At 40.7% G+C, this 21,554-nt stretch overlaps 1 protein-coding gene across 1 annotated transcript; it reads right to left on the reverse strand.

The window, feature by feature from the left end:
• Positions 1-1,275: 1,275 nt before the first annotated feature.
• On the reverse strand, positions 1,276-20,297 carry REEP5 (receptor accessory protein 5). Its single transcript, XM_063179740.1, has 5 exons — positions 20,138-20,297; positions 19,950-20,043; positions 9,732-9,870; positions 5,234-5,402; positions 1,276-3,872 (listed from the first exon to the last, which is right to left on the reverse strand). Exons 1-5 carry the CDS (start codon positions 20,253-20,255, stop codon positions 3,823-3,825), a joined length of 570 nt encoding a protein of 189 aa, XP_063035810.1. The 5' UTR covers positions 20,256-20,297; the 3' UTR covers positions 1,276-3,822.
• Positions 20,298-21,554: the final 1,257 nt, after the last annotated feature.

A 21,554-nucleotide genomic window follows, 5' to 3' on the forward strand; every position in this document is an offset into this window, starting at 1 on the left:
AAATATAATTTTTTTTGGAATTTTATAGCCTCAGCAAAGGTATAAACTACATTGCATTCCAAAGTATGCTAAATTAATTCAAAGTTCAATTATTTTTACTTGATTATTTCATGAGTTCATGTGGTCACCTGAAGATTTTTTGCTACAGAATCTCTTAATGGTTTCTCTATTAGTAGGAAACAAAATTTTCAAGAAGCTGTAACAACATGGTTGCGTATCTGAGGACTTCCTTAGTAGCCCTGGGTTGTCATTCCTCAAGAACAGTTTCATTCCATCACATTGAATGTAGAAGTTCTCTAGAAAACAAGACGTTTGTCATATTTGTTAGGTGCCCTTTACAGAAAATGAGGATTTCTCATTACCTTGAAGGATTAGCGGTTTTGTTTTTTAAAACTCCATTCTTCCTCCTTTGCATAAGGAAACTATTGTTTGTGGAATAAGAAATGGGGTGGAAGATGACTAAGGAATTAGTAATAAAATTTTTAGTTGATTCTCAGATTATTTAGGAAGAGTTGGTAAGACTGGAATGCAAACTCAAGAAACTTCCTTTTATTTGTCAAATTAAATGTAGTGAGGGTTTGACGTGGCAAATACTAGTCACACCTTCCACTACTTACAAGAATTTCTATACTTTTTTAATTGGCTTGCTCTGGGTTGGAGAGTTTTCATTATTTTATCACTAGTGGTGATGTTATCATTGGTGGGGGAAGTTATGTTTTCCTGAACTTATTTTCCTTTTTTTGCTGAGTTTGGATGGAATCAGATAAAGCAGATGAAATGTCCTATAAAGAGTGGCAACATCAGTCTTAGATAAGTGGAACACCGCTGCTAGTAAGTATTCAGCATTGTTTGTTGAGGTCATTTATGGAATACCAGGAAACTCATGGGAGAGGAAAAACTTCAAAATCCCTGCAGTTTACAGTCTTTCCTCTCTATGTTTCTAGAGAATCCTAAACCTTGATGATTCCCAGGTAAGGCAGGCTATGAAGCCTAGAAAGATGCTCATGGTGCTCACTGTTGGGAAGAGTTCTGCATTCCAAACTCTCCTGTAAGGGTCTGATGCCCTAAATCTGCCTGGCTGCACCCTCAGACTGGCATGAGGCAGAGACACTGTTTATGAGTTGGAGTTTAAGAGGTTTCTACTGGTTTCACAGTAATGAACTTCAGGGAGGGGAAAAAAAAAAAGTGAATACCGTGTAAAGATCTTCTGCCTTCCTAAAATAGCCAGGTTTTCACTGTTGAGGTATAAGGTTCTTAAGAAATACTGAGGCATCATACCAGTCCCATAAGAATCTCTTTATTTGTGTCCATTTTTATTTAGCACATTACAGCTTCAGCAAAGACATGGAGCAGATGCGTGTACCAACATTTGCACATAAATGTTGTGAAGACACAAAGCCAAGCACTGATCTGCGGGGCCAGCCCAGTGGAGTTACTTCCAGGAAAGGGTAACTTGCTGCAGAAATTCAGTCATTTCTACTTGCATCAAGGCAAAAAAAACAAGGGCAACTTCTGTTAACAACAAACTGTAACTCTAATTCAAGTAGATATCTGACAAAAGAGCACTGATTTTACGTGCTGATAATATCAAGTTGGTAAAGACAAGAAGTTGATTTAAAGCTTTTCAAGTTCTGAGAGATGCAAGGGACTGTTTCAACACTTACCTAACATCTACCTAGAATGTTTTATCCCCATTAATAACAGTGGAAGAACTGTTAATTAGTATAAGAAATAAAAAGTAAATCCTGTCTCTACTACAGATATCATTATGCTTGAAAAATCTAAAATTTACTGTAAGCTTTTAGATAAGTAAGTCATATAGTGCTTTGCACTGAAATCAAATAGTCTATTAAGAATCCTCATTTATTTCCATCTAGTTACTTCTAATCTCAAGAACTGAAACTAAATTACAGTGGCCACATGAGTGCTTTACATAGAGCTGATAGACCTTAAAACACAGGACTAAGGTTTAGTAAGGCTTACCAGAAAGTCCAGTGGGTTTACCACAGAAGAAGTTAAGACAAGAAATTAAACCAGTTAAATGGTGATACACTTCAAACTTTTCATGCTTAAAACCTAGAACTTCGTTGTAAACTTTATCCTCTTCAGCATATCCCCTCCTAACAAAAAGTTGTGAAGGAATGATTAGCTAAGAAATCTTTCATTTTTTCTTCAAATGACAAACTGCATGCTGTCCTACAGAACATGAGGTACAGCAGGTCTTGTATTTCCCTATCCAAGCTGCCAGCTCCAAGGGTTATGTTTTCCAGCTCAAAGCTTAAAATGCTTTCTCTTATGACACTTCTACATCCCCTTTTATAAAACATCTCTCTCCAGGTTAAAACTGACCCGCTGAGTTGCACTGTGTGCTTCACTCTTTTGCAGTTCTTGCATCTGATAATTTACAAAGAAAATTGTTTATACAACAAGAAAATGTTGTTTATACAACAATTTGTTGCAGAATGCCAAAAGTCCTCAAAACTTTATTTTAAGTCTTTAGAATACAAAATTGTATATTGGAAATAATTTTTGTCCCATCAAAAGCTTAAGCTTTCTTTCTGCATGTTCTGTGAGCTCAGAACTGCCATAGCATTACTCTAGGCTTCAAAGAAATGTCAGCATGGAGATGGAAACATGGGAATTCCAGTAATTCATGCCTGATTAATTAATGTAATTGTTTTTCTTGAAAATACCACAGTGTGAAAGAGTACAGATGGAAAGCTAAGAAAAAATATTTTTTTTTATATTGATTGCAAAAAATACCTTTATTCTCTTAGCAGCTTTGGTCGCACTCTTACTGATTGGTCAGGAATATACCAAGTAACAACAAGAGCATCTCCACTCAGGAAGTTTAAGCACTCATACAAAGTTGTTCTTAGTATAGTCAGAAGAGATTTCAGATCTTTATGAGCAGAAAAAGCTTGTGTGAGCTGTAGTCTGTCACCTTAATGATGTAATTCTGAGGACTGACATCCAAGGCAGCTGCTATTTTAAAAGGAATTCAAGAAATATGTTTGTAATGGTATCACTCCTTAGCTAAAGGTGGCTTGTGCTTTTGAGTGTGATCTTAAAAAGCACTCTTTGAACAATTTTGGATAACAACTTGTTTTAACAAGAATAGGCAAGAAGTTGTACTTCAGTCATGTTCTGTTAATCTTGTGGGATTTAATGCATCCATTTCTAACAAATCACTTCAGGCCAAAATAAGCTTCATCACTCCAATGAAGTTATTCTTTCCTATATTTAGTATCCATCCATTTAAGAATACACACACTGTACCAAATACTGTGTTACAACAAAACATGCAACAGTGAATAATCTCTATAATCAGGTGCCTAGAACACATAATTTCACAATTTACAGCTTTAGTGGTGGGGAATACATCCATTATGCCATCTCTTACAATAATTCCCTGTATATTCAAGAAATCCATTCAGAATTTTCCCTATGAAATAGCTTTGTGCTACCAGATGCACCACAATCAAAGTTTTAAGAGTAATTTCATAGACAAAGAGACAACTAAAGTGCAGAGCCTGAGGGATATATACTTTTTTATTTATGTTACTGCAGAAAGAGATTACTGAAAGACTTCTTCTGCATGAAGAAGAATAAAATATTTTCATTAAGCTTCAGATGCTGCCCACTGCATTGCTTTTAAATAAAAATGCATACTCTCTATCAGTCACAGCAAAGTAGTAAGTAAACTTACGGCACATTCCTTTAATATACCAAAATGTTTCCAAGGCAATATTATTGAACTTATACCACAGTCCCCAGTAACATCAAGCTGCACAAAGGAGGTGGTAAGGAAACTTATCCAGTTTAAGTGCTCTTCTTTTCTTCACCCAGCAAGTTCACTGTTGCTTTCTTGGCTGCAGGAAAATAAAATCAAGTTTAGTCATAGGCCAACAGACAAAGTGAGTTATCAAGTGTTCTTGAACTGCATGAAAAAATATTTCCTTTTACTCATAAGAGATAGAACAGAGAAGAAAATCATAGCTTTTGTATACACCTACATATAGTGATAAAACTGATCATAAAAACATTTAAAAATAAATCATAAGTAAGGAGCAGTACAGTAACTATGGTATTGTTAAAACAGGGCTGCTCATAGTGTTAAGGATATACAGGTTTGCAGGAAGAAATATACCATAATGATAAAACAGGCTTGGAATAATGCTAATATATGTGTGGTTTCTTTAAAAAAAGGCTGTTGTTTTGTTTTGGTGGGTTTGTTTTGGTTTGTTTATTTGTTATGTTGTTGTTTGGTTTGTTGGTTCTTTTTTTTTGTAGAAATCTTTATACATAAAAATAGGAAAAAGAAAGAATAAGTGATGAAATGAGGACAGGAAAATCCCACATGCCAACATGGAAGGACATTAATTAAGATACATGCCTAACAATAATGACTCCAAAAGAATCATGCAGCAAAATTTTCAAGAATAGTTGAGCAAGGCAGATCTTTTAGGCAGACAGGAAAACTGCTCAAGTTGGTAAGATGAAATGAGGCTGCATTCATTTTTTGGTGGAAAGGAGAATTAAAATGCTTTGAAATAGCATATAGATAAAATTCCTTTCAAGAGAATCTTAAAAAAACCTTTATTTTAGCCACTTAATACATTTCCTTCTCTTAGTCATAAAACCATCATCAGATATTTTAGAATACAAGGGTTCACAACAGAATGCAAGCAAATAAAAAACTTAAGCAATCTACAGGCTGTTATAACACGTAAAAATAAAACGTAAGTAATTCCTTTAAGAGTGAGGAATCCTTTGACCTCCAGAGGAAGGAAAAATGCAAAAATATATACATGGGAAAAGTGAAGTTTCCACATTGCTGTGTATTGCTGTTAACTGTTTACTGCACAACTGGGAGCCCCTCAATACTAGCAGGTATTTGAGGGAGTATTTCAGGAGACATGAGGATACACTAAAACAGTAACTGTAGTTATGAAAGGTATGTCTGGACCTGCCTCTAGAGAGAATGTTTTCAGTGGTGTGTATGGTGGGAAGACACAAAACCAATTCCATTCCTTCCACTCATTCTAGCCTAACTGCAATTCTAGAAAGTAAGATCCACTGCAACCCACATTTCTCAAATTTAACTTCTCGATTGTAATTTACACAGTCTTCTTGCAATTTATTTTTGTTTCCTCCAAATGATGAATATTAAGTGAGCTCTCCAGTGCAGTTCCCCCTACTTGCTGTGACCAGTGAAGGGCCTTTTCCTCACCCTCTTTAGTGATGGTGTCTGCAGTCTCTGCAGCCTTGTCTTTCAGGTCCTGCACCACGCTGTCCAGCTGGGCCTCGTGCTTCAGGAAGAAGGGACGGATAATCCGGTGGTAGAGAAACTCTGCCCCGTTGGAAGGGCTTGGAGCCATGCACCACAGCAGGAAGCCACACTGTGAGAACGAGAACATAGGCCTGAGTGGAAGGAATCATGAGAAGGAGACAAAGTGCCTTTCTTAAGTGCCAAAGAACCGAACACAGTGAGAACAGGTAGTCATTCCCTGAGCAGTCAGGGCTCTGGGAGGGAGCACACCAGGACAGCTACATACAGCCAATCTTCATACTGGAGTAATTTCATGGATATATACATGAAAGAAAAAACCCTCTCAATATTTCTAAAACACATGGCAAAGGGCTCACTGAATGTCTAGGACCCTAAATGACTTCAATTCAGCCAAATTTATCCCTCTCCTCTCTGCCTGTCTGCCTTGAAAACACAGTGGGGAAAGAACAGGATTGTGTGTACCCCAGAGGTCAACTGACAAGGAGGAGAGATAAACCCAAGCTACACACAGTGCACAAACAAGACTAATGGCTCTGGATTACAGTTTAGGTATAGCTTTTAGAGCACCATCTGCTCTCCAGTAAAATCGAAGACCACAATGTGGGGCCATGTTTCTGCATCTTACAAAAGGGGATTGGAAGGACAGTTGTTACAGGTACTACAAATCCCTGTCTTTACTATTGAGGCACTTTTATTTGGCTTCAGTTTCACTGCCATACAGCACACAATGACAGTCATGCAGAGAAAGATGAAACATGTAAGGGACAGGGAGTGCCATAAACGAAATCTGCTTGGGCGATGAAAATACATATAAAATTATTTTGCAGGATAAAACTGCAACAAAATGAAGTACATTTTCCCAGCAGTACAGTTCTTTCTGTACACAAATAGTACAGTTTTATTCCATGTCAAAAGCCTCTCCAGAAAATGAAGGCATATCACCTTTTCTCAGACTACTCTTTCCTGAAATGCAAAACAAAACAACCTCAGCCTCAAAACATGCCTTATTTTCATGTTAGACAGGATTCCATGTTTGAGGATTTCCACACATCTCTGGGCAGAAAGGAATTTTGGAATATGTCTCCTCTGTTCCTTCCCAATAAGGTATATTGAGACTGAATGTTCTCTAGGTTCTACTCTTCACATCTGTAAAATTTTGGCTTTGTCTTTTCTGCAGTGCCAGACCAATTTACCATCCTTTTGGGTAAGCATTAAGTTTCTTCTTTAAACTATTTGATTGTGATATCAAGACAAAATGACTGAAAGCAGTGTGTCTCAGAAGAGAAATAAAGGTTTTTAAAGTAAAGTGTTCACCAGAGATATTGGCCCATCAGGAACATTCCAATGAAGTAAAACAACTAATTCAACATGCAATAAAATCTGACATCAGTAAGTAGCAGCTGATGAACTATTAAGTATGGTCAGAGAAAATAAAGGCAAAAAGTGCCCTTATCAATATAAATACTGATTTTCAAAAGCTTCAATTCTTTGGAACTTAATATAACATAAAGACTACATGGTGCTATGTTATTACTTTTCATTAGAAGCTGAGCAGCGCACTGACTTTATTTTCTGATCAAGAATATCTGATCAATTACTGAAAGTTACTTCTCCCACAAAACTGTACAAGTATCTCAACTTCTACACAAAAAAAAGTTAGTTCTCCTTTGTTTTAGGAAAAATCCCTCAAATGCGAGTCCAACTTCCTCTAAAACCTAAAGAAATTGAAATTTCCCTTTCCCGGCCTAAGAACAAAATCTGTAATTTTGATTTGACAGCTTTGTCCCACTCTAGTTGCGACACAGGTAATTGCAGATTTGTTCTCAAATACCTATTACTTTTGAATTGTACTGCAACAGATATTTACATATATTTTCTATTGGACATGTACCAAAGTTGAGATGCTCACTTGTTTAAAAGCTTGGAAATGTTAGACTGATAACTTAGTTTATTTCACTCCTATCTCCCATGATACTGAACTAACACAGGCTACTGAAAATAAAGAGGGTTGTAAGAGGTTCCAGCAAGCTCAGAGTGATAAAATTGTTAACTAGAAAAAAAAAAACCCCAAACCCAAAATATATTCTTTGCAACCCTCCAGACCAGTCAGAGGAGGGAATGGAATTCACCTGAGCCCAGTCTGGCTCACTTGGACCTGTTCCTAGCAGCTGGTTTTGCTCTGGCAGCACCAATTTTAGCATTACAGTATTTCAAGGCAGAATCATTAGTGGAGTGAAGAGTCCCTCTTGCTCCCACCACCAAGAATACTCATAGCATGACAAACTCTGCTGCTTTTACTGGCTACTGTACTCTAATTCCTAAATGCCACAGAAATCTTTAAAGCCTGAACAGAAGTATTTAAAAACAAATCATAAGCACAAGAAATTATGAGTTGCATGCATGTCCTGTGCTTCAGAAATAAAAAAACCCCAAACAGATAAATAAGAAGTGGGCATTACCAAAAAAAGAAAAGCGTATAAAATCCAAGAAAAAGCCCATAAAATGCAAGAAATGTCATCTGGAGAACAAAAGTGTATACAAACATCATAACATATTTAAAGGAGTTCTTCAACAATCGTTTCTCCCCCCACAATATTTTCTACTCTGCTGAAAACTTTAATGTCACAGAGTCTAAACTGTGGACTTTGGGGACTCTGGAAGCACTGGTGCTCAATGTTTCAGCCACATACATGAAGGTGTTTTAAAATACTGAGCAACTAAATCTCAGTCTGGAGTGGAAGCTACAAGCCATATCAAAGAGATGTGAATACACAAATTTAGCACATCTTGAGAATGAAAGCAAGCTAGAAATTTTCATGAATGAATATCTGGGCTTCTACTTCATGAAAGAGATATGGAGACATCATAACTACCCTCCAAGAGGCTTTAGTTCATGGATGGAATGAAGTGTGGAGGCTGCCTGATTCCTCCTTCTCCTCCTATGGAGTAATCTCCATCTTCTCACCCATTCAGCAACACTTTCTGATCCTCAGCCAACACCTGCCTGCCTTTGTACAAACCTCTCCTACCAACCACTACTGAGAGCAAACACTTAAACACTTGGCTTCTATGTGCCTTCTGCAGCTATCGTAGAAAGCTGTGTATTGACATAATTCCTTGTGCTTGCTTTTGCAGAACTGAGAAAAGTGCCTTTCCCTTGACTACAGTACTACATGTAACTGTGGCACTCCTGATACCATTTTATCAGAGCCATTTGTGGCCTTTATTTGGAAAGTCAACCTGAATTTCAGTCGTGTGCTCTTCAGAAAGAGAGCTGTAGTGGCATGAAGAAACTGTTGCCATGTCTTTTTCCACTAAGAATTTAGAAAAAGAAGCTCTGAAAATACACTGCATGAATTCAGAATTGTGAGCATATACCACTGCAGAGGATGGATTAAAGTCATAATTCTACTGAAGTAGAAGGTGTACAAATGATTGCCAGAGTTGAGGCTTGTTAAAGACTGAAAAGGAACAAGGCAGACATGTAAACCAGCAGCTGCAGTCAATTTTTGCCTATAAAATATGGCATTTCCTGGGAACATCTTTTGACATCATCAGGTCTTATCATTAAAATATTAAATGACCCCACCACAACACCTGGCAAGTAAATTGTTTTAACAATTTTAGTGCAAGTAAACCAGGCTAACAAAATAAAAAGAGAAGGAAGAGAACAGCCACTGAACCAGAAAATTGGTAACAGTTCTTTGAGATAAAGAGCAGGCTCTGCAGCAAGCTAAAATGTCTTTTACCCAACAGCACACAGAGTGATCAGCTATCTCCTGGAAGAATTTAACATGTTGAAGTTGACGGACACCTTAGATCACAAACAAAGCTTAACCAAATCATTGCTGGTAGTCAAATCACACTAACAAATGCACATTAGCAACCATCTCCTCTGATACCTACTAGTTCCTTTCAGGAAACTGAGCTTAATTAAAAATTAAAACTGTAGGACAAACTATTTTTGTGTTCCAATTTCCATCTTTGCTCCAACAGCACAGATGTTACAACCTCCTTCAACACCCTACATGATTTTACTCTCCATTTTTACTAATCCACTTAAAGCAAAAATAGAGTCACTCTGTGGGGCTTATTATGTCACTTGTCCAAATTTACCTGAGCACCAAGAGAAAGAACTGTCTTTAGTTTGGTTTTTTTTTTCTTTATGGGACAGTTCCGCTGTCTTTTCTTCTTTCCTAAAACCCAGCAGACCTCTCCCTTCCACCTATCCCAACTTCCCCTCCTGCATCACAAAACTATCACCTGTAAACAGATCGCTTTCACAGTAATAAATTACACATAATCTGCATGTAAAAAGAAGGTGTGACCTGGGAATGATTCCAAATGAATCTGGTGTTATCTACCCATTCCTGGAGACATTAAATCAGTTTTATCAAAAGGTCCCATTTTAGGAGAGGGGTCACATGAATTAACATACCTTTAGCATGTAGTAGAAAGGGAACCACGACAGAAAGATGTCAGAGAAGAATTCAATTATGCTGAAAATGCCATACACAACCCAGTAAGTCAGCCACTGTGTGTCATCATCTTTGTTGGGACTTTCAATGGCCTTGATTCTGCAAGGAAAATAAATAAAAGTGAGTAGAACAGTAGCATCAGTCCCATCTATAAAGATGAAGATTTAATGACTCAGATCCTTTGTTATATGTGGCTCTCCATATTTTAATTACACAAAGAAAACTAATTAGCATCTATTATACAGACAGTGTGTCAAGATCTTTGAACAGCAAAGCTTATCCTATACACCACACTTCGAAACCAGAAGATACTCAAGATATTTCTATCTCTGGGATTACAAGGAGGAAAAAAACCAAACCAAACAAAACCAGTGAGCATTGTGACCTTGCTTACAAAACATTTTGAGGGGCAAGAAAGGGAGGAGATAATCTTTGGCCATGGTTCCAGTTCTGTAGGCATTGTGGTCATCCTGATCAGAAGGCTACTGTACATCAGAGCATTATTGACCCACATAACAGATAACCTGAGTGAGCCCAGTCTTGTGAGGCACAGGATGCCAGTGATCACCTGCCTGGCCTTGCCTGCACCCATCAGTGACCATCCTCCTTCTCTGGCAGTCAGAAAGGAATGAGGAACAGAGTTGTTGACTTGGATGAAAAATCCTGTAATACCTTAAGTAATCAAAATGGGGTAGCCTTGCCTCCAGACAAGGCCTGTCCAGTGGGCTATGCGTGGATCAGAAATTCATTAAGTGCTGCACAGCTCGGGGTTCCCAGCAGCACCAGTGGTATAAAACTGTCTATACTATTCTGGCTTTTTTTACATAGTTATCTCTAATATACAGCCTTTTAAATGTACTCATACATGCACTAGATTCCTCTTTGAAAAGGTAAACTTTTGCCTAAGATTTGCTCTAAAAAGCACAAGGTCTACATAAGCAGAGGAGATCCAGATCCATATGCTGAGGAATATGTGTCTGCATCACCCAATGTATTGCTCTATAAATTAATTCCTACAGGACTTGCAAAGTCTGATGTAATTAAAGTATTAAGAACAGAGCAAAAAAACATTTACTAAAGTATTGGGCCTTCTGTATAATGATTTAATGGGCTTTTGTTCTCCATCTGCTATGAGAATGCAGCTCTCGTAGCAGATGGAGAACAAAATCCCATTAATATAGTTTTAAAAAACAGAAACTAAAAGATGCACATGTGCTCTTTCAGCAAAAGTAGTGGAGTGGAGTTTCTGGAGCCACTAAATTCCAGATTAGCACTGTAAGAAGTTTTAAAAGAAAATACTAGCAAATCTAAGCCTGATAATTTCAAGCTTAAGACTCTTAGAAAGCATTTCTCCTCTCCACTTATGCTGGAGGCTTAAACTCTGTAGACTCAGTTTAATCAATTTAGTTTAAATTCTTGTATCACTTCTTCCTTTAATATCAGCTGTATTGTTTCTGAAGCAGCATGTGTGAGATGTTCCAGAAGTGCCAAATTTTCTGTTAGTTCCCTTAAAAAGGCACAGTTAAGGAGGTTTACAGGCAGAAATCAGAGAGTTGGCCTAAGTCCATTTCCTGGTCTGTGAGCTGAAAAATGCTGTGGATTCTGTCACTTCCTAGTTCTGTAAGTTAGGGGGGAGCAGGGGGAGTTGGGGGAAATATCTCCTGTGACATGCTGTATGTTTTAGCAAAAGCACTGGCAAACCCACAACATGCAGAGGACAGAGCTGGCACAGCTGCTGGACTGAATTACTTTGAAATGCAGGACAAGGATCTGATACTTAATTCATGCAATATTTCTGCTGGAGTGCGAGGCTGGCCAGCAGTCTGCTGCAGTGGGAAAAGCAGCAGCCCTTGCCATATCCCATCAATAAGGGGATCTTAACAACACACAGCACCAGCACAACTGGAAGAACAGGTTTTCCACAGGTCTTGCAACAGCAGGTCTAATTCCTGCTACTCATACCATCACAGGCAGCCCCAGTCCAAGCAGTCCCAAAGGCAGTGACAACTTCAGCTGCTCCTGCTCCCACTGTAAAGCGCATCTTTTCATTGCCCACACCTCTGAAGTATTCTCGTAAACCAGGTGAGGGGGTTGTACAAAAATAGCCCCTGGACACCACAGGAGTTAAGAAAGAAGGCTACAGAGCTATTTTCAGTGTGTGAAACTGCATTTCTGGAGGGAAAGAAAAAAGTACATGGGATGTGATAAATGGAGCAGAGAAAGGCACCATTTGCAAAATTTCTCAGTGTTCAGGAAAACCTCCTGTAGAGGCTCACCATGTGGATTCCTTTAGTTCTGACAATTTTTCCATTACAGGCAGAGAAGAGAAGGCTTATATTACCACAACAAGCATCCTAGCTTGGTATTTGTGAGAAAATACTTTGCAGTTAACCTGCCAGCAGTCTTCCTGTTTTCCAGTCACCATATATGAAGTGAAATCATATATGGGATTAAGGGAGCATTGTTTCATTTTCCTTTTTAACATTATTAAAATCATCTCAGTAACTATGAAAATCAGCTTTCTTTTATTAAAAAAAAAAATAAAATTAAAATCTCCAATTTTGTGGCAAAAGGCAGACAGCATATCACTGTGTTAATGGGCCACGCTCTATTATCTTCTCTCCTCTGGAAACAAATGACTTTTGAGAGCTCCTAAGTGCAGTGCCATGGGTGTTCTCCCTTTGAACGTTTACCATCTGCTGCTGTAGTTCCTCAGGGGATACATGAACAACACGCTTTTTCTGTCAGACAGCCACGAGCAGCAGCACTACAAGTAGTCAAAGCCTCATCTGATTCAGCCAGCTGATGTACCCAACATTAAATCCACATGTGGCTGTTTTCTTACACACTGTAGGGAACAGCACATCTCCCCTCCTTCTGCAGTGGTCTAATATTGGTGGGCAAGGTCAGGGGCAGCACCCTACCAGAGCCAGCAGGGAAGAGCCACGTCAGCTCAAACTGCTCCTGCAGGCCATGGCTCCAGTCCCAGGTGGGAGAGAGGGAGTGGGGAAAAGCAGGTCACAGCAGGGCCATCAGTGAATGAAAGTTTTATCTGAAGTCAAGGAAAGGCAAGTATTTTATAAATATACTGCTTTGGAATGGGGAGTGTGTTCCTCAGATGAGACAGGGAAATCCAGCATAACATGTCCCTGTTGAACAAAAGGCAAAAGTTACCTCTATCCCTTGCTACTTACACACTATTTCAATAGTAAGTCACAGAAAATAGTATTTGTCCAAGAACAAGCACAGTAAGCTATATAGAATATCTGAACAGAGAGGGAATTTTTAATCCATTTATAACTACACTCCTTTCAACATGAGAATCACACCTTAATTAAACTTAGTCTTCCAAGTTATTCTAGAGGTATTATCCTGGTGTAATGTCCTGTATAATTAAGCTTAGGAGAGACATCATAGGCATTACTTCAAGCCAAAAACACTTCGTTCTTCTCCATGTTAGGTCAGCAATCAAGTAGGCTGATATTCAAAAATGCAATCTCCATCAATAAGTGAAAAGTTACAGAGCAAGAGGCACTGACACTATTTCCTACTTTAGGATTGCCTTCTTATAAATTATTTCTGTGTTGCAAGAGCAAATAAGTCAGCCTCCTGAACACATTATATCAAGATTTTCTAACAAATGAAGGACCATCCGAAGACAATAGCTTCATATTTTAAAAAATTATACCATTTTGTCTAGTGCTGATCTGATTAAATTCCACCTTAGTTATGCATAGTAATTATATATACCAAAGCATTTTTTTATACTGCTTAATCACTAACTGTAGAGGACTTTAAATAGAGTTTCAAACAACTACTTATTACAGTAGTTCTGCACCTTGGAGGTAAAAGCAATCACTAGGAACAGCTCCAGTAGTCTGGAGAGTAAATATCACAGCTCAGTTATTTTAAAAACAGCTGCCTGACCAAGAGTGAAAATAACCTGCTGTGAGCCAGCACTGTGATGGATGGGGAGCCAAGAGAAACTTAATTTTCAGCCAGATCTGTTCCCCAGTAACCCTGCTAGCTGGTGGTGCCAAGACGGCAGAGCAGAGGTTGTCACATTCTGTGGTAGCCCAGGGTTCCCATTCGTGCTGAACTTACAGCGTCAGAGCACTGGCTCAGCTTTGACCCTGGGCACCCTAAAATCAGTCAAACTTTACCCTAGATCAATTGTGGCTACTTATCCTGTTACTGATAGTAACAGACACTGATCTAATTTTAGTAAGTTGCCAAGTGGAGTTCTTTCACTTAGAGCATCTGACTCATTTCAACAAAAAAATCAGCTCTTTTCCAGAAGAGACTTGCTCCACAATTAGCTCTGGCATAACAGATCATTTGTTACAGTAAATTCACACATATAGTACTCACAAGCTAAGTTATGAGTTTGGAGTCAGGATTTTACTGAGCTGAGTCCAGATCTGGGAAGCAGAAATAAAGAAATGCAAAATTGTATTGCTGTGGTCTTACATGAAATGATCACTCTTATCGCTGCAATTTACAAGGTGAACCTGAAGATTCTTGTATAAAAAAAGTTACAGGTTCAAGGCAAAAGATCAGTCTCCCTTAAACCCAATGCTCAAAGAAAGAGCACTGGGAAAGACTGGACCATTTTGGGCATCCTTCCTTCAGTTTTCTGGTCAGTGTTATATGAAGTAAGTATATGAATTTTTGTCATACCCTTAATGAAGAGTAAGTTTGGGTTTGTTTTTTTTTTCATTTAACTTAAAAACCCATGAAATCACCTATATTTCTAGAGCTTATGCCTACTGGTCTGCCCCAACTCTTTACAGCCAGTTGTAAAATTTACTTCTAGCTATGTATCCAGACACCCACACAGAATCAACACTCCACTGCACCACAAACTTCCTTAGCTTGGTGCCTCCCTGTCATCCTCATGTCAGACTCATCCTGGCAGGCTGCCTCCCTGACATCTCACATCATTTCACTGAAACAAGTACCTTTGGATTCACTTTATCGTTTTGGCTTCTACATTACTATCCATTACCTAAAAGCCTTCTGCTTTCCATCTTTCTTGCTTTCCATCTTTCTTCCTCCTCACTGACTGCAACAGCAGTCATGCGTTTGCAGATATAGAAAAGACCTTCCTGCCAACTGCGCTTACACAATTGCTGTGATTTAAGTCTACCAGTTCCCCTCTCTCACAATTTTCAGGATGTAGCAGAAGGGATCAGAAAAACTCATCAAGGATAGCAAGGGAGGGTTTCACTGACCATGGACAGACAGATATTAGAAGACACCAAAAAGCTACATGAGAGTAGAACAAGGGGTTCTAACTGTGTTTCTTGAAAGGGAATGAGGACTGAGTCAGCAAGAGGAACACATGCCACTTTGCCTGCCCATGGAGTCCTACAGCCTACATGTTAACTCAACACAAAGCTAGATTCCTGAAACAGAGAGGGGGGAAAAAAGCAGGCATCCTCTCATTTCACTGCTCTCTGCTCATTCTTGGCCTGCTCACTCCTGGAACAAGTATTTGTAGGGCCAACCAATGAGTCAGTTCCCCAGTTCTGATTCAGATCAAAACCAGCTTCCCAAAACACAATCCCACACATGATGGCTCTTCTGCAGGAATTAAGATGTCTCAGTGGCTCAGTTCAGAGTAGACCCATCCATATAACAAAGACCTTTATATTTTTAACCTATAAGGCAAGATTAGGAAATAAAAGCAAAATTTTCATACTGTTATCACAGTATGTTATCACACTCCCTGAACCTAAACACTTGCTTTCTTCAGAAAGGAAAGCACATAATTTGTCCAAATGACTGATAAGATGGCTTTTAAACATGGCACTCTAAAACCTAAAAAACAAAAAGTAAGTGTGCTTGGAGGAACTGATTTGGTAGGACATATTTAAAAAAAAATCAAAATACCCTTTTTAGTGTCTGAAGCCCCAGATTATTATGCACAAGAGAAAACAGCTCAAGTGCAGACAGATTTGAAAATTTTCTACTTATATTTATACTGGGCATTGTGAATCTGGTTAGATATGTCAGGTCTCTCAAATCATATTTATAAAGCATCAGCAGACCACTACTTCTGAACCTTGGCACATCATGCATGATTTTTCATGAAGGAAGATTCCTCAAAACTTGTTAAGAGGCATCTTAGTTCTCAAGAAATACACAAACAATTAAATCTTTTCTAAATAACTGTCACCAAAGAAAAGCAGTGGTCCTGTTTTAAAAGCATGAAAGAGGAAAAGGAACTAGGAGACAGACTCAAGATACCATGACAGTATTTAAACTTCAGTTGAGTGTTTATACTTCTCTACAATCAATACAGATTGCTTCCTGCTAGTAAAATGCTACAAGCAACATTTACATAGTAAAAACAGCTGAAGTGAAGTAATAGCATAAAATTAGCCAAAGCACAGAAAGGCATTCTTGTACGATACTGCTTTTCTCCCTTGAAGACACTAGTAATAAGTTCAGACATTTTACTGCCCAAGGCTATTTTCATCTTCGCAATTTTTAAACCAAGCGTGGCAGCACTTAAGAAATTTCCAATCCTTTGCACACATTTCTTAGTCATCAAAGGCTCCCTTCCTGCTTGCACTCTAATTTCTCCAAGGCAGTTAACCACCACTAACTATGGGTGGAGCTACATTTGAACACGCTAGCTCTGGAAAGTTTAGAGAAGCAGTGAAAATGCTGGCAAGGGTATTTACGCACTTGCCAACACTCACTTTTTCCATCTCTAGCCTGATTACTACCTTGTGCAGTTAAAGCTTGCTAGAAGTTTAAAAACTTGTGTCTATCATGTGTGGCAAACTTTTCAGTGCTGGTCTTCTGCAACCACAAAAGCCTGTAAATTAAGTATTAGATTTCAACTTAACACTATTTTTTCTCTTTCATCACATAGCACTTACAGACTTCCAAGGAATGAGAGTAGAGAATGCCTGACCTATTGGGAAACAACCAGAGAACTACTCCTTCATTTTGCCTATATGAAGAGACTGAGGTGGGCCCTTGCTATGACACATCATGTGGATGTACAGGGAGATTTTTGTATTGCCAAAGAAAAAATTCCTCCATGTATGAAACCACTAAAGATTTACCCGAGGCAGAGCTGAAGGTGAACAAGGAGGAGTAAAGAGGGAAACAGCTGTGCCTGTTTGAAGCTGTATCAGGCATTAAGCAGGGAGCTGCCCCCTCCCCTGGCACTGGTCTGCACCACAGTGATGAGAATGTGGGCAGCAGTGCAGCTGCACCACTTCACACCATCTGCTGGGCCAGCAGTTAGAGCCTCCAGCATTTCTCCACTGAAATTCACACCTGCTGCACTGCACACACCACAGCAAATACACAGAATGACAGAGACCAAGGAAAATAAACTGGAGGTTTATGCAAAGCCTGACAAGCAGATACCTGCACAAAACTGTCCTGATTTCATGCAGGAACAGAATTAACTCTGAGCTGAGGGTCTCCAGGTTTGCTGTGACTCCAATATATTTTCTTTCAGGCAAGCATAGAGATGGAGAATAATTACCATGACTAAAGTAACCCAGAACTGAAATCCCAATAAAACGCATTTGGAACATGCCTGTGGGTCACCCATCAGGCAGCCTGTTTGCCATTTTAAACAACTGTAAAGACTGTTGATGCCCCTTGCAGAGCCCAGACATCTGTCCCTACTCCTTTATGAATGCCTTTTCTGCTGACAAAAAGCTTGATCCACTCCTTTGTCCCTGGCCATGGCAGGGTGGCTGGAACTACATGATCTTCAGGTTCCTTTCAACCCAAACAATTCCTTGTTTTCCTTTTAAACAATTCAGTTACTCACGATGGATAAATTATACACTGAACTACTTTACAAAAGAAGAAAGTAAAGTAACCAAGGAAAAGTAATCTGCTTTTTCTCTTTCAGTGCCTTTCTGAGACATTTCAGGCTTGGTTTCATTGTTGAACCACCTGTGTAAACATCAAACTAACACCCTGCACAACACATTCCATTCACAGCTCCTGACCTCTTCCAGAAGCCGCAGCTTTTAGAGCAAAAGGCATTTGCGGGTGTGTGCAGCTGATGAGAACAGCTGAAAACTGTTTTCTGTTCAGTGCTAGGCAGCAAATCCACTACTGTCAGTTCATACAGCAGGCTCTTCATCTGCCTTTCCAAGGGGGACAGAGAAAACAGCAGAAAGGAATAAACAAACCACTCTGAGCAGTGTTGTTTATGCTCTGGGTCTCTGTAAGCACGGGGAATGGGACTTGGCAGCATCCTGACTACAGTACCTGACCCAGAGCAGCCAAAACAAAAACAGGCACAGTGAAATGTGGATAAACTCTACATACCAGCTCTGGACTTGGGAGAGAAGGGCAGGGGAGCGGATTGAGCCCACCCGTGCTGTCAGCAGGCTGCCACCGAAAGACACTGGCAAGCAGCATACCACACACATTTAAAATTAGGTTTTCACCTAGGATTATAATTTCCTACAAAAATGTTTTCCAGCATTAAAAAGGCAGCTAAAGGACAAGCATTACCTGAGCATGAACTGGGAAAAAAACCCAGATCTGGCATTGTACTTGTGTGCTTTTTTGTTTAAGTAAAACTTGTAGCCAAGGACATCGCTCCCATTATTTAAAAAAGCTATAAAAACTGAAACACACAATACTAAGATCTGGGATGTAACTTTTCACATTGAGACACATTTAAAACCACATTTCAACATGAAAAAGGGAGATACTCCACAAAAACATTTTTAAACCCCTCAGATTGAAAGAAAAAATTAGCTATGAAACTTTATTATTCATATTTGATTTGCTACTGCCTTGATTCTGCAGTTTCAAGAGTCTGTATTATCAATTTATTCAGCATCATTGCACAATGGAAGGTCTAAAATATATTCCCAAACAGTAAAGTTCTAAAACAAATTTAAAAATTCAAATAGGACTTTAGAAAGTAATTACATAATTTTAAAAGGGACCTAAGACACAAAATATTACATAAACATAATTCCTACACAACCATTTCAATGTTTTGAAGGTTTGTTGGTAGATATTCCCCCTTTCAGATTTTAATGAGAGAATATTTTTAAACTAATCTTTTCATTAAAAATTATCATCTAGGAAACAAAACCTAAGTTTCTCCAGAATTCTTGGCCTATAATCTCCAAAATAAGCGAACAACAGGAACAGCATTTAGGAAAATGTTGTTTGGCCTTAAACATCACAACGACAGGATGTTTCAAGAGTATAAAACGAAGTGAACCTCTCACATCTCTGGAAAAAAAAATAAAAGAACCGAACTTTTACTGTCCAGGATCCAATTACAGAGAAGATATTTTTAAAAGCTGCTGACTGTATTTAAATAGTTACATAAAAGGCAAGCACTGTGTTTCAACAATATCACAGTCCTGCTGGGAAGGACTTCCATTCGATGGAGGTATCAGGTTACACAGGTTTTATTTAGTACGTTTCTGCAGTCTTTTGGATCATACTCGACTGCGGTCCAGCCTAACAGGAATGCATTTTGGTCTAAGGGACTATATACGCATGTGAAAGACAGTTACTTTGTTTTTAAGAATATCTAAGGAGCCCTTCCTCTGAAAAAGGAAGTTGAAGTCTTTCACGCTCGAGAGGAGTTACAGCGTTCTCCTTCCCCGCTCCCGCCCATCAGCGAGGCAGGTTTGGAGTACACAGCACTTCTTACTGCACCTCTGTGTCGAGCCCATCCCCGGCATTCGGCACCAGGCACACGCCGAGGATGCGCCACTGCCTCCCCGCGCCCCGCTCAAACCATCAGCGCGACTTCCAACAGACACCCTCAAAGGAGGACCCTCCCTCCCTCCCTCCCTCCCTCCCGTACGGTCCCGCTTCCCTCTGGGGATGACAAAGCTGGGAGCCCAACCTCAAAGCACAACCCGCTACAAGGAACTGGTTATCAAGTGTGGAAACCACCCAGCGTCACCCATCTGTGACTCCTGCAGCATTCGCCAGATGGGAGAAGACTCGTTCTTCACCTGGCACCTGTACCTGCTCAAGGAAAGGGAAGGGGGGGGGGGGGGGGGGGCAAAACCAACACTTTGGCGCACGGTCCCGGAACGCCACCCCAGACAGGCTCGGCACCGCCGCAAGTGACGCGATTTTGCAACCACATCAGCGGGCGGCACCCGGAACGGTGGCGTGGCGCAGGGGACAGGAGTCGCGACACTCACGAGATGTAGGCGGGGTAGGCGAAGCCGATGATATTGCAGAGCAGGGACGCGCCGTATCCCACCACCAGGTACACGGCCACGACGCCGAGGATGCCTGAGGAGAGAGCAGAGAACCGTCAGAGCCCCAGGGACCGGGGCCAGGGCGCGGCCGCCCGCGGGGAGCCGGCGGGGCGGCGGCCGGCGCTCACCGGTGGCGATGTAGGTGCGGCTGACGCCTGTCTTGCTCTCGATCCGCTCGAGCACGGCGGTCATGCAGTTCTTCTCGTGTAGGAAGCGGTCGAAGCGCTGCCGCATCGCCGCGGTCATGGCGCTGGTGCCGCCGCTCCGCGCCGCAGCCCCGCGCTGCCCGCGGCCCCGCCCCGGCACCCAGCGCCCGGCCCCGTGGCGCCGCGCCCGGGGGCGGCGGCGAGCGCCCGGGAACCATCTTCCGGCGGCAGCGGGCCTGCTCCGAGCCCGCCCCTGCGCGAAATGGAGGGCTGGGGGCGCGCCCTGCCGGGGCGGACCCGGTCCCGGTCCCGGTCCCCGGCGGCTCTGGGGGGCCCCGGGCGCAGGGCGGGATGCGTCGCCGGGCGCGGTGTGCGCAGCCCGTGTCCCCTCGCGGCCTTCCGCCCTTCTTGTCCCGCCGGCAGGGGTAGATTTTTAATCCTGGAGGGGGGCCAGGGACATAGGTCCCTGCAAGGATGGTGCGCCTTGTTCAAGGAATCAAACAGACAAGACCCCTGTGTCAAGACGGCAAGGGGAGGAGGCCAGGCATGTAGCCGGCTCCAATTGCCTACAAGTGCTAGAATGTCCCCCCACCCCCAAAATCAGCGCGTGATACCATACACGGTGAGCAAAAGTCAGAAACAGATGGTAGGCATCGATGTGATGTAGAAGAAACATTATGACAATTTACGGGTACCCAAAAGGCGCATGTGACCGCGCCGAGGGCAGCAGCGCCTTGCTGTAACTGTACCCTGGAGTTTATGGTGTGTGCAATGTTCTTGCCAACTAAATCTAATTTGTTGGTTGTGATATAGTCCTGGAAACTTCCTCGGCTGGACTGACTCTTCTGAGCAACTCCTCTGCATCTAACTCAGCATTACAACCAGTACTGGGACTCCTTATGCCCTCCTCAAATCTGGGTTGCTTCTGAGTGTGCCAGAAAATACTAATCAGTTTTCTTTTGCATATGTCTTATCTTCACCTAAAAAGTTTTCAAATGTAAACATCACATTGTGCTTTGTAGCTGTCAGCTGCGGGGAAGGCATCTTGGAAATAATTTAAATTTAATTGCTGAAATACATTTTCTTCTTTCCAGTAACTGTCTTAATAAAGCAGAGGTGAGGAGAAGAGGGAGAATAATATTTAGTCCATAACTGTCGTCAAATGTTTGTCCTGTAATTGTAACTTCTTTTTTTTTTTTTTTTTTTTTTTTTTTTTTTTTTTTTTTTTTTGCGATATAAGGTTTCTGCTTTTTTTTAATGGAATAAAAAGATAGAGTTATGTAGTGCAGTCTTCTACTCAAAGTATGGCTAATGGTAAAGGTATATCCTGATGCTCAGTATTTGGACCCCTAGGGTCTGAAAATGTTCATGGATGGAAATTCTGCAGCCTCCTTGGACA

The sequence above is a fragment of the Melospiza melodia genome, chromosome Z, assembly GCF_035770615.1.
Source record: "Melospiza melodia melodia isolate bMelMel2 chromosome Z, bMelMel2.pri, whole genome shotgun sequence".
In the NCBI taxonomy this organism is placed as follows: Eukaryota; Metazoa; Chordata; class Aves; order Passeriformes; family Passerellidae; genus Melospiza; species Melospiza melodia.

What these genes read in the sequence shown, in the direction of transcription:
- REEP5 (XM_063179740.1), bottom strand. Translation starts at nt 20,255, where the DNA reads ATGACCGCGGCGATGCGGCAGCGCTTCGACCGCTTCCTACACGAGAAG. An exon ending in CCGCACCTACATCGCCACCG is followed by an intron (nt 20,044 to 20,137) that starts GTGAGCGCCGGC and finishes CTCTCTCCTCAG; the next exon opens with GCATCCTCGGCGTCGTGGCC. An exon ending in GCCTACCCCGCCTACATCTC is followed by an intron (nt 9,871 to 19,949) that starts GTGAGTGTCGCG and finishes TTTTCCTTGCAG; the next exon opens with AATCAAGGCCATTGAAAGTC.